Source organism: Amblyraja radiata, chromosome 14 (genome assembly GCF_010909765.2).
Source record: "Amblyraja radiata isolate CabotCenter1 chromosome 14, sAmbRad1.1.pri, whole genome shotgun sequence".
Lineage (NCBI taxonomy): Eukaryota > Metazoa > Chordata > Chondrichthyes > Rajiformes > Rajidae > Amblyraja > Amblyraja radiata.
Genome location: NC_045969.1, coordinates 17,711,899 through 17,724,204, shown reverse-complemented (window position 1 = coordinate 17,724,204; position 12,306 = coordinate 17,711,899). Strand labels below are relative to the sequence as shown.

The window sequence follows — 12,306 nt, the reverse complement described above, 5'->3', positions numbered from 1 at the left end:
GAAAACATAGACAGAGATATAGAACAAATGAATGAAAGATATGCGAAAATGATGATACAGGAAACAGGCCATTGTTAGCTGTTTGCTAGGTGAGAACGAGAAGCTGGTGCGACTTGTAAAAGGCATGAAAGTGTTAAGTATACCTTGTAATGCTCTTCAAGCATGTTCACAAGAAGCTTTCAGTCATTAAATGGAAAATCTCTCGTATTGCAACTGTAGCTCAGGTAGGCATCAAGATAATGAAGTCAGGCATTTTCCACTGAAAGCTTTGTTTTTCTACCCTTTTATAAATATTGCACTCTGTTACAAGATAGAACCTTCTTTTGTTGGATGTTTTTGGCACCCGATGTGGTGCGATTGGATCTACTATTCTCTTCTTCTGCAGACTCAAAGAATGTGATCACAAATACACAATCTGCTTCTCTTGCAACGATGATGTCCTTAATTTTAAAACTGCAGTGTAGTTTGCCTGTGTGCTTCCATGCACTGCCAGATATTTTACATAATATTGTGTCAATTACATTTATAAAGCACCTAAAACTTAGGTCAATGTCACTTCACAGGTGTAATCAAACCAATAGTTAATCAATAGTTAGGTGATCTATGTCTACACCATGTTTCCAGAAAATATCCCTTTGCCATTATCCAAGATTTATTCTTCTAATAAGCCATGACACAAGAATATAAATATCAATTATTCAATATTACACTCCTTCAATCGCACATTAAGAAATAAATGTCACATGATCCATCAATCTCTTCTCACATTAATCAACATGTATGCTCGGGAAAGATTTTTGACCATTTCAACTTCTGTAAAATGTCTTGTACTGGCCTGGCTGTATAATTTTGATAGATAGTACACTTGTATGCAAGCTTATCAATATCTCTCTCCAACCCAGGCTAATAAATAGAGCTACTGGTAATTACTTATGTACTCACATTACCAGGCTGTTCATTGAGAAGCTCCTCTAAAATCTGTCTGTCATAATATTTATGATCACAAATCTGTAACCCCATTGTAACCAGCCAAGTGAATTACTGAGGGACTAGTCTCATGTTTTCATCTGGTCTCTTTGTTCAATTCTATCCATTCTCTGAATACCTGCTTCATAACAATATTTGAATCCTTTTGGCACTCTCCATTGCCACAACTGTAAAATCATTACTATTTTCAATGCGATAATCGTGCTTGTATACTCTCTGCCTCAATTCTCATATGGTAACTTTGACAAGGCATCTGCAATTGCATGTTATTCTCTGTACGATCATGTATTCATATCAACAGAATAGCCCAGCTTTGCATTCTCCATGCAGTTATTGCTGACATCGAATCAAGAATTAATAACAATTGTAATGGTTAGTGAACAAGAAAAATAAAGAAGAAGTCTGAAGAAGGGTTTCGGCCCGAAACGTTGCCTTTTTCCTTCGCTCCATAGATGCTGCTGCACCCGCTGAGTTTCTCCAGCTTTTTTGTGTACCTAAGAAAAATAAAGGTCTGGCCAATTGGAATTAAAATAAAAATCTTTCCCCAACTCTTGCTCCATTACATCGATGACTACATCTGGACCGCCTCTTGCACCCATGCGGAACTCATTGATTTTATTAACCTCACCACTAACTTCCACCATGCCCTCAAATTCACTTGGACTAATTCTGACACCTCTCTCCCATTTCTTGATCTCTCAGTCTCCATCACAAGGAACAGACCATCAGTTATCAGGCTCCTAGTTATCTGGACTACAACTCCCACCCTACCCCTTACAAAGATGCCATCCCCCATTCTCAATTTCTCCAGCTTTACCTCATCTGCTCCCAAGATGAGGCTTTCCATTCCAGATCAGAGATGTCCTCTTACTTTAATACACGTGGATTCCTCCCTGCTGTCATAGATGGATCCGCCATCCACATGTCCTCTGTGTTCTGCTCTTGCTCTAAATAAACACAGCGATCCAAAAAAATCACTTCCATCAATCACCCTTCCCCCTTCGACATCTGCTGCATGTTCCAATAACAAACCCTATCTCTTCAAGATTTAGCTCCAAACTAGTGTAAGCTGCCCATTGTCAGGCCTTTTTGTTTTGTCATTTCTAGGCTTGTAAAAGAGCACATGTGAAAATCTACCTCTAATAAACCAATTATTTTGTGTTTATAATTGACAGAGCATAGGAATGAAAAACAAGACAAAAATAAGAATTACCAAGAACATGCAGAGTATAGTGAGCTGCTTTAATGCAAAACATTACACTCCAGACAGCATAAGAAAACTACTCGGAAATTATTTACATTTTTCATGGATACGTTTTTTTTTATTTATTATGTTTTCTATCACAAATTTCAGATTAAATAGTGAATCCATTTTGCCGGCACATTTTACTTTATAAAGGCAAAGCTGAAAAAAAGGGGTTATTGTGGAATACTTATCCTATTTGCTACTACCAATTCCTTCAACTACATCATGTGAAACTTTGCAGTCCTGTCATTCCTTATCTTAAAATAAACCAAGTCCAACTAAAATAAAACACCAAAAGTACTCACTCACGCATGCACTTCTTTTTAATATTCAGGGGCAATAAAACTGTGTTTTAAAAAAAGGAATAATAAAGTAGCTATAATGAAAGCAATCTGTCAGATAGGAAAATTTAATATTTTCCAAAAAGAATGGTCATATGAGAAGATCCAAACATTAACAGATTAGTTGCTTAAATTCCAGGAAATTGACTTTATTTTAATTAACAGCGTAATCTCATTGAAATCTGGGTCACATTCATGGCTTCATGATCTTAATCTTGGTAAAAATTCAAAAATGTTCTCTAAATTCACTAAGAAACAGACCTTGCAGGATAGAGGATGGCCCCGTGGAGAATACTTTTATTGCAAATCTATATTAACATCCAGTGCAGACAGCTGAGGGCAAAGTACCCTGTACTCTCAGTCTGCCAGCTGTAAGATTTGTTTACAAAATAAAATCAGGCCTTTAAATTCTTGTAAACCACTATGTGAATCTGCCCTCAATTGTGATCAAATTAGCACCAGATGACTGAGAGATTTGAGGAATCTCAAGAGTTTTGAGGAATGAGGAACTAACAACTTAACTGTGATGTAAAGGGAGCTCCTTGATCACAATGGTTATAAAATAGTGGAATAATTCATTATCTTACCAACTTTCTGTATTCACTGCATCAGGAAAACAATTAAGAAATTTCTGAACATTTTCTAGTGGTCCCTGATATACATATACATCCTCCATGAATAACCAATATTGTAAGCAGCATAGTAATTGAGCTCTTAGGGCTAAAGGAATCAACTGACAATAGGTGCAGGAGTAGGCCATATGGCCCTTCAAGCCAGCACCGCCATTCAATGTGATCATGGCTGATCATCCACAATCAGTACCCTGCCTTCTCCCCATATCCTCTGACTCCGAGATCTTCAAGAGCCCCATCTAGCTCTCGCTTGAAAGTTTCCAGAGAACCGGCCTCCACCGCCCTCTGAGGCAGAGAATTCCACAGACTCACAACTCTCTGTGTGAAAAAGTGTTTCCTCATCTCCATTCTAAATGGCTTACCCCTTATTCTTAAACTGTGGCCCCTGGTTCTGGACTCACCCAACATCGGGAACATGTTTCCTGCCTCTAGCGTGTCCAAACCCTTAATAATAGTATTTAAGAAGGACTGCAGATGCTGGAAAATCGAAGGTACACAAAAATGCTGGAGAAACTCAGCGGGTGCAGCAGCATCTATGGAGCAAAGGAAATAGGCAACGTTTTGGCCAAAACGTTGCCTATTTCCTTTGCTTCATAGATGTTGCTGCCCCCGCTGAGTTTCTCCAGCATTTTTGTGTACCTTAATAATAGTAAATGTTTCAATAAGATATCCTCTCATCCTTCTAAATTCCAGAGTATACAAGCCCAGCCGCTCCATTCTCTCAGCATATGAGTCCCGCCATCCTGGGAATTAACCTTGTGAACCTACGCTGCACTCCTTCAATAGCAAGAATGTCCTTCCTCAAATTTGGAGAACAAAACTGCACACAATACTCCAGGTGTGGTCTCACTACAGAGGAGGAGAGGAGGAGGAGCCATCTTGGTGAACGGCCAGCAGCCGTCCGTTTTAAATTCGTTTTTTTAAATAGTTTTTAGTGAGTCCTGTTTTTTGTTTGTAGGGGATATGGTCTTTTTAATGTGGGGGGTAGGTGTAAACTTTATTTCTAGGTCCCTACCTGGTCGGTGTGGCAGCCTTTTCTCTGGGCTGCCCGTCGACCCGTCCTCGTGGCCTACCTGCGGGCTTGGAGCGCCGTTTCCTGGCGGGGACCGCCCAGCACCTCGGCCTCGGCGGCGGCACAGCATTGGAGCGCTGGAGCGGAGCGGAGTGGAGCGGGCGATGCCTTGCCTGGGTCGCCTCGCTGGAGCGACGCGCTGGACCGCCGAGAGCAACATCTCCGGGCTGCGGGTCTGCGGAGCGGAGAGGCGGCGTGCGGAGATGCGGCAGTGCGGAGAGGCGGCAGTGCGGAGAGGCGGCGCCGACTTTATCATCGGGAGCCTGAGAGCTCCAAACCGGCGCGGCCTTGTCGGCTTCGGCAGCCGCGGGCTCCAACCAGGAAGCGGCCGTTCCAGGTGGCCCAGCCGCCGAAAGGACTCTCCCGACGCCGGGGCAAGACCACCCGGTGAGAACGGCCAGGGACATCGGGCCTCCGTAGAGGCAATTGCGGTGGCCTCAATAGGCCTGACTTTGGGGTGAACATGGGGTGGGGACTGGACATTGTGCCTTCCCCCACAGTGCTATCCACTGTGGGGGGATGATTTTTTTGTCTAATTGTAGTCCTGTAGGTCTGTGTCCAAGATGGCTGCCGTGAAGAGAGAGTGGACGCTGGCGCGCTTTGGCTGCCGCTGCTCTCTCTTCACACTGTGTTTTTGATTTTCTATTTTTGGATTGAATTCTGTTTTTAATTTGTGTCTCTGTGATGTCTTTATTACTTGTTATATTCCGATTATATGTTATTCCGATTACTATGTAAGGTGTCCTTGAGATGTCTGAAAGGCGCCCATTAAATAAAATTTATTATTATTATTATTACTACGGCCCTGTACAACTGCAGAAGGACCTCTTTGCTCCTATACTCAACTCCTCTTGTTATGAAGGCCAACATGCCATTTGCTTTCTTCACTGCCTGCTGTACCTGCTTTCAATGACTGATGAACAAGGACCACCAGATTCCATTGTACTTCCCCTTTTCCCAACTTGACACTATTTAGATAATAATCTTCCTTCCTGTTATTGCTACCAAAGTGGATAACCTCGCATTTATCCACATTAAACTGCATCTGCCATGCATCTGCCCACTCATCCAACCTGTCCAAGTTACCCTGCATTCTCATAGCATCCTCCTCACAGTTCACACTGCCATCCAGCTTTGTGCATCTGCAAATTTGCTAATGTTACATAATCCCTTCATCTAAATCATTAATATATATTGTAAATAGCTGCGGTCCCAGCACCGAGCCTTGCGGAACCCCACTAGTCACTGCCTGCAATTCTGATAGGCTCCCGTTCATTCTTGCCTGCCAATCAATTTTCTATCCATGTCAGCACTCTGCCCCCAATACCGTGTGCCCTAATTTTGCTCACTAATCTCCTATGTGGGACCTTATCAATGCTTTCTGAAAGTCCAGGTACACTACATCCCCTGGCTCTCCACGTGTTCATTTTCCTAGTTGCATCCTCAAAAAATTCCAGAAGATTAGTCAAGCATGATTTCCCTTTCGTAAATCCATGCTGACTTGGACCGATCCTGTTACTGCAATCCAAATCTACTGCTATTTCATATTTTATGATTGACTCCAGCATCTTTCCCACCACCGATGTCTGGTCTATAATTCTCTGTTTTCTCTCTCCTGCCTTTCTTAAAAAGTGGGATAACATTAGCTACCCTTCAATCCACAGGAACTGATCCTTATCTATAGAACATTGGGAAATGATCACCAATGTGCCCACGATTTCAAGAACCACCTCCTTGGATGCAAACCATCAGGCCCTGGGGATTTATCAGCCGTCAGTCCATTCAGTCTACCCAACACCATTTCCTGCCTAATGTGGATTTCCTTCAGTTCCTCTGTCACCCCAGATCCTCTGGCTCGTACATCAGGAAGATTGTTTGTGTCCTCCTTAGGGAGGCCAAATCACTGGATGGATTTAAGAGAGAGTTAGATAGAGCTCTCAGGGCTATTGGAATCAAGGGATATGGGGAGAAGGCAGGCACGGGTTATTGATTGGGGACGATCAGCCATGATCACAATGAATGGCAGTGTTGGCTCGAAGGGCCAAATGGCCTCCTCCTGCACCTATTTTCTATGTTTCTAAAAGCTGCACCCCTTTTCAAATGATCAGGTCTGTGCCAGCTGCCACAGCTAGTGTAACAATGAGAATGAAATGAGAATATCTGTTCCCTCAGAACTCCTGCTGGACTCAGCAAGGGAACTGGAGTGCAGTCTGAGTTTAGATGCAGTGCCCAGACCGAGAGGTAGGGAATGCATTGACACTGGAGTTAGATGCTGCTTCAAGTTTGGAAATATTGTGTACAGTTTGATCTCCATTCCTAAGGATGGCCATCATTATATCCTGTATCTGTACATTGTGGAAGGCGTGACTTTTCGCTGACTGGATAGCACACAACAAACAAGCTTTTCACTGTACCTCGGTACATGTGATAATATAATAATAATAATCTAAACTAGGTGACATTTCAGGTCGGGACCCTGTTTCAGATGATTAGTTTTAACTGCTTATTCCTCTACCTTATTCTTTATGGCTTCCCTTTGAACAATTTTCTAAACAACTTCCTCTCATTGGTCCAAAGTCCCAGTAACATAATTAGGCAACTTCCAAAATTCTATTCGTGCCATTATAAAACTGGTCCTTACAAATGCGGTCATGGTGGCGCAGCGGTATAGTTGCTGCCTTACAGCGAATGCTCGGGTTTGATCCAGACTACGTGTGGTGTCCGTATGGAGTTTTTACATTCTCCCCGTGACCTGCGTGGGTTTTCTCCGAGATCTCCTGCTTCCTCCCACACATTCCAAAGACGTTCAGGTTTGTAGGTTTATTGACTTGGTAAATGTAAAAAATGTCCCTAGTGGGTGTAGATACTTCCAGTATAGTCCCTGGAGGACTCTTCCGGAGTGATGGCCACAAGACAAGACAAATGCACTGGAAAGGCAAACACTAACCAGCGAAGGGTTGTGGGAACTTCACATTATGCAGTTGCAGGATTTACTGCAGCAGCAATAAGACTTTGCTTGGAATAATATTGATCTTTATTGGATAACATGGATCACAGAGACAGCCCTCCCTCCTCCAAAGAGTAGATATATATGTCTGGCGGCAGCCAGTGGCAGTTTAATCCTTTGTATTTGGAAAGTAGTTATGTTTTGCTCTGTAACTTAATTTAAAAAAAAGGTCTATACTGTATGTGGCTCATCAATGTAAACATTTTAACAATTGGCATTGTGGTCTTGCTCTTCTTTTCAAGATTTTTTTCTTATGTTGTTATGGCTTCAACCAGTCCCTGTGACATTGAGAATTGGATCTCGAGGAACACAAGTTCTCTGCACTGACTGCTAAATAATACAGACATAGCACAAGGACAGAATCAGGTTACACCAAGATGCCCTGTTGCTGAGAATTCTGCTGGGACTTACTGCTTGGTCTCCACAAGTGATGAAAGACGAATGGTCCAACATCTAGTAGTCATAATAGAGTCATAGACCATTTGTTCATGGCAACCAGGATCTATCCAAGCTGGCCCCATTTGTCTGCATTTCGCCCATATCCCTCTTAAAAATTTCTAACAACATACCTATCCCAAACATTAAACATTGTAAATATACCTGCCTTTATGGCTTTCTCCGGCAGCACATTCTCTACAAAATATCCTTAAACCCATGTCCTCTAGTTTTAGGCTTACTTGCCCTGGGGGAAAAAAAGACTGCGATCATTCAACTTAGCTACAATCCCTTAAATTTTACGTACCTCTACATGGTTATCTCTCAGTCTCCTACACTCCAGGGAAAGAGAGACTGAGGCTGTCCAGCTTTTTTTACATCGCAAGCACTCCAGTCTCGGTAAAAACCACAGGAACCTTTGGCTCTCACCCATGGACTGTACAATCGCAACATAACATCCCAATTCCTGTATTCTATGCCCCGATCGATGAACTCAAACATGTCAAATCCAAGAAGATATTCAGCGAAAGATAATCCTTGTAGAACTGTCCACTAAGAATGACAGTGATCATCTGATATTGACATTAAAAGTACAGTATGATTGCAACACATTATTGGAGCTCGTCTGATAGTTTATTTTTAAACCACAGAAAACTAGAAGAACCACAGGTGCATGAATTAGGGAAAAAAGAGCGTTTGAAGAGGCTGCTTGACAGCAGAGTTCTTTCAGTATTCTGTTTTTTTGTGCCCAATTCCGACATATGCAATCTCTTGTCGCCCAAATTTTAATCTCCATTTGCAGCGGATAAAAAAAAACCAGATCAGTGCAGCACAGGCCATTTAGACCACAATATCTGTGCTGAAAATTATGCCAAGTTAAACTGATTCCCACTTCATGCATTTGAGCAATATCCCTCCATTCCATGCAGATCCAAGTGCCTATTAAAAAGCCTCTTAAATGCCACTATCGTATCTGCCTCCAACACCATCCCTGCCTGCATGCCCCAGGTACCTCTAACTCTTTTTTAAAACATGCCTCGCACATTTCCTTTAAACTTTCCCCCCTCTCACCTTATGCCCTCCAGTCCACGACATTGCCACCCTGGGTAAACTGTCTACCCTACCGACACCTCATAATTCTATGCACTTCTATTAAGTCCCTCCAAAAGGCTCAGACACTCCAATGAAAACCAACTCTCTTTGTCCAAACTCGCTTTATAGCTAATGCTCTCTAAGCCAGGCAGCATTTTTGATTTACTTCTTCGCTGTCTTCAAAGCCCCTTTCTTATAATGGGACAACCAGAAATGCACACGATACTCCAAATTCAGCTTAACCAAAGTTTTATAAAGTTGCAAAATGACATCCTGAACTTCACTGAAGAAGGCAAGCATACCAAGACACCTTCTTTACCACTGTTTATACTCATATTGTCACTTTCAAGGAGCCATGTCTGCCAGAAATGTTACTTCTCGACGCTGACATTTCACAATGTCGCTGCTTTGTCTGTCTTTTAGACAAAACTCCACTAAACAAATGCTTAGTAACAGAACTTTATGTGGGTGGACCAGTTGTGACCGAAATCTCTTATTCTGGTGTTGAAGTTCAGTACGCAAAAAGATTTTCTCAATTAAGAATTCTTACAGCTCAGGTGGAATTAACAAAATCCTGATTAATGTGAAATAAATTTCATAAAGAATGTTATACTTGCATCAACCTAGTCCATTAATCAGGATTTCTGCAGACCCAACACAAAATAAAAAAGTTGATGAATCTAGGCCTTAAAGCACGTGAAGACGTGTTGCTTTTCAAGGTTGTTTAATGCACACTACAACAGTGGATAATGCTGGGGGCATTGGTGTAGCAACTTTCTTTTGTTAGTGAATAAGAATTAACTGGGTTACCTTAGTACCTTGAAATCCAACCACTCCAACACTCCCTAACTAAGTGGCACAAGGCTAATTGGATCAAGTATCTAATTTCATCGATTTAAGTGGGCTGCCAGCACCTATCATCATCTCCGTGCCTATTTCAACTGAAGACGTTGCCCCCTGTGCCTCAGCGGCAGGGAGTTGTGAGAGGAGCTAGAACTGCTGTTCTCGGGAGTGCTGTGAAGAACACCCCTGCTGCTGCATAAATTTAACAAAAAAGCATTGCTAATTCTTGAGCCACAGCCATTCCCAGAAAACGCTGAGCGAAGCAGGCCCGATACTAAAGGGCAGCAAGGTTTCTCAGAGGAATTTGCTTTGACCGCGCATTTTTAAGCAGGATTAAGGCTATTTATTGGGTTGAAAAAGCCTAGCGTTATTTCATGGAATGATACAGCTGCTTTTGCGTTCAGGGCGTCAAGTAATAAATCACAATTCTCAGCGAGGTTGTGCACAATTCATAGAAGTGCAGTCTGAAGAAGGGTCCCAACCCGAAACATTACCTGCCCATGTTCTCCAGAGATGCAGCCTGACTCACCGAGTTACTCCAGCACTTTGTGTCCTTGTACACACAATCCCTTTGATCCACATACAAACAACACTAGTTGCCATTCCTAATTGATTTTATGAAGTATTAGCACATTTAAATTTGCAAACTCAAGATCAGTGTAATATTATGAATCCAGCATCAACAAAATCACATTGAGAAATTTCAATTTCACGACAACTATTTTTTCTTTTACTGATCGCACGATATTCTTATAATTGTGGAAAATAACTAACTGCTGACTTAGACTGCAAATACTTTTGGATCTGTTAAATACATTAACATAAGAGCAGAATAAAGTATGGTTTTACTTCTATTCTGCTCTGGACATATTTAATGCATTAATTATCATATAACCATTGTGCCAATTGAATAATTTCCACATGGAAGATAAAGTGCCGGAATAATTCAGCGAGCCAGGCAGCATCACCAGACATGGATGGGCGATGTTGTGGGTCAGGATGCTTCTTAAGACCAAATTGAAATGTTGCCTATCCAGTATGAAGAGGGGTCCCAAGTACTAAATGTTACTTATCCATGTACTGCAGAGATGTTGCCTAACCTGCTGCATTATTCGAGCACTTTGTGTTTTATACAAGATTCCAGCATCTACAGTCTCCTCGTGTCTGAATAATTCCCACATGCAGGTATCAAATTTGCAGCCAAACCAGTAAACTGTTGAATATCATTATTTTTTGAAGTGACATTTCTTTGATTTAAAAAAGGCCAGGGCTTTGCAGGCAGCCACAAGCATACATCACTTGACATTGACTACAGCTCGGCGTTTAATACAATCATCCCCTCCAAGCTGGTTGCCAAGCTCACGGATCTGGGTCTCTGCGCATCCCTCTGCAATTGGATCCTCGACTTCCTCATTCACTGACCACAGTCTGTCCATATTGTTGGAATTGTGTCATCTTCGATAACAATAAGCACGGGAGCACCTCAAGGCTGTGTGCTCAGCCCCCTGCTGTCAGTGCTGGATTTGCATATAGGCCTAGTAGGCTGAAGCCTAGGGCCTCAAAATCTAGGGGCCAAGGTGTATAATATTTTTGACACTGTCATAGGCCTTTCTTACATATGCTGTCACAATGCACTGTAGTCTCTAAACAACCCTTCAGTAATTTTCCTTGCCCTCCATTTCAGAATAATACTGTTTTAAGCTGATAACTCGACACTGGCACTTGCAATAAATAAATAAATTAGTAATTGCAGCTTTCCAGCCCCTTATCACATTGGTCACGCTCGGCTGCACATCGGTGTCAATCTGGTGACACCGGAGTCTGGCAAACATTCACACGTGCTTCAGTAAGCAGCGATGGCGGGTGCAGGGAACATCTTTGGATACTTGCAGGATTCAAAAGTCAAACTCAGGGGTAAGTAAATCCTTGGCTTTACTCAAATTATTTAAAACACCCCTCCATCTTCCTCTAGTCGTGGCGGTGGGGGATTGGGAGGGACCTCACAAGTGGAATAGCCTACTTTGTTTACTCAGGGCCCATTGGTGAGCAAATGTATGCAATGAAAGGCAGGTAATTGTGAACAACAGACACAAAGTACTGGAGTAAAGGGCCTGTCCCACAATACGAGTTTACCCAAGAGCTCTCCCGAGTTTTAAAAAAAATGGACATTCAAGTTGCTAAACCAAGCCACGATGCAGCCAGTCAGTATGCTCTCTACTGTGCACCTGTAGAAGTTCGAGAGAGTCCTCCTTGTCATACCGATTCTCCGTAAACTTCTCAGGAAGTAGAGGCGCTGATGTGCCTTCTTTATAATTGCATCAGTGTTCACGGACCAGGAAAGATTTTCGGAAATATGCAGGCCCAGGAATTTGAAGTTTTTGACCCTTTCCACCATTGATATAACGGGATTGCGGGTCCCTATCCTACCCCTTCCAAAGTCCACAATCAGTTCCTTGGTTTTGCTGGTGTTGAGAGTCTGGTTGTTGTGCTGGCATCATTTGGCCAACAGTGGTGTCGTCGGCGAACTTGATGATGGAGCTCGCACTATGTCCGGCTACACAGTCATGAGTATAGAGTGAGTACAGCAGGCAGTGACGGATTTAGATGAAGTGGAAAATGCAAAAATGTAAGGAGTACTTCAAGGGATGGTT

General features: G+C 42.4%; 1 protein-coding gene across 4 annotated transcripts in view; it reads right to left on the bottom strand.

Annotated features, from left to right (window-relative positions):
- The window catches only part of col8a1 (collagen type VIII alpha 1 chain), a 98,127-nt gene that overhangs the window by 70,907 nt on the left and 14,914 nt on the right, over nt 1–12,306 (bottom strand). The window contains exon 1 of one of the 4 annotated variants that reach the window (XM_033032646.1): nt 7,697–7,782. The exons of the other annotated variants lie outside the window; for them this stretch is intronic. Coding sequence (XP_032888537.1) covers nt 7,697–7,767 — 71 coding nt within the window. The 5' untranslated portion in view covers nt 7,768–7,782. Of the gene's footprint in view, nt 1–7,696; nt 7,783–12,306 lie in introns of those variants that run through there. 4 annotated transcript variants of the gene reach the window in all.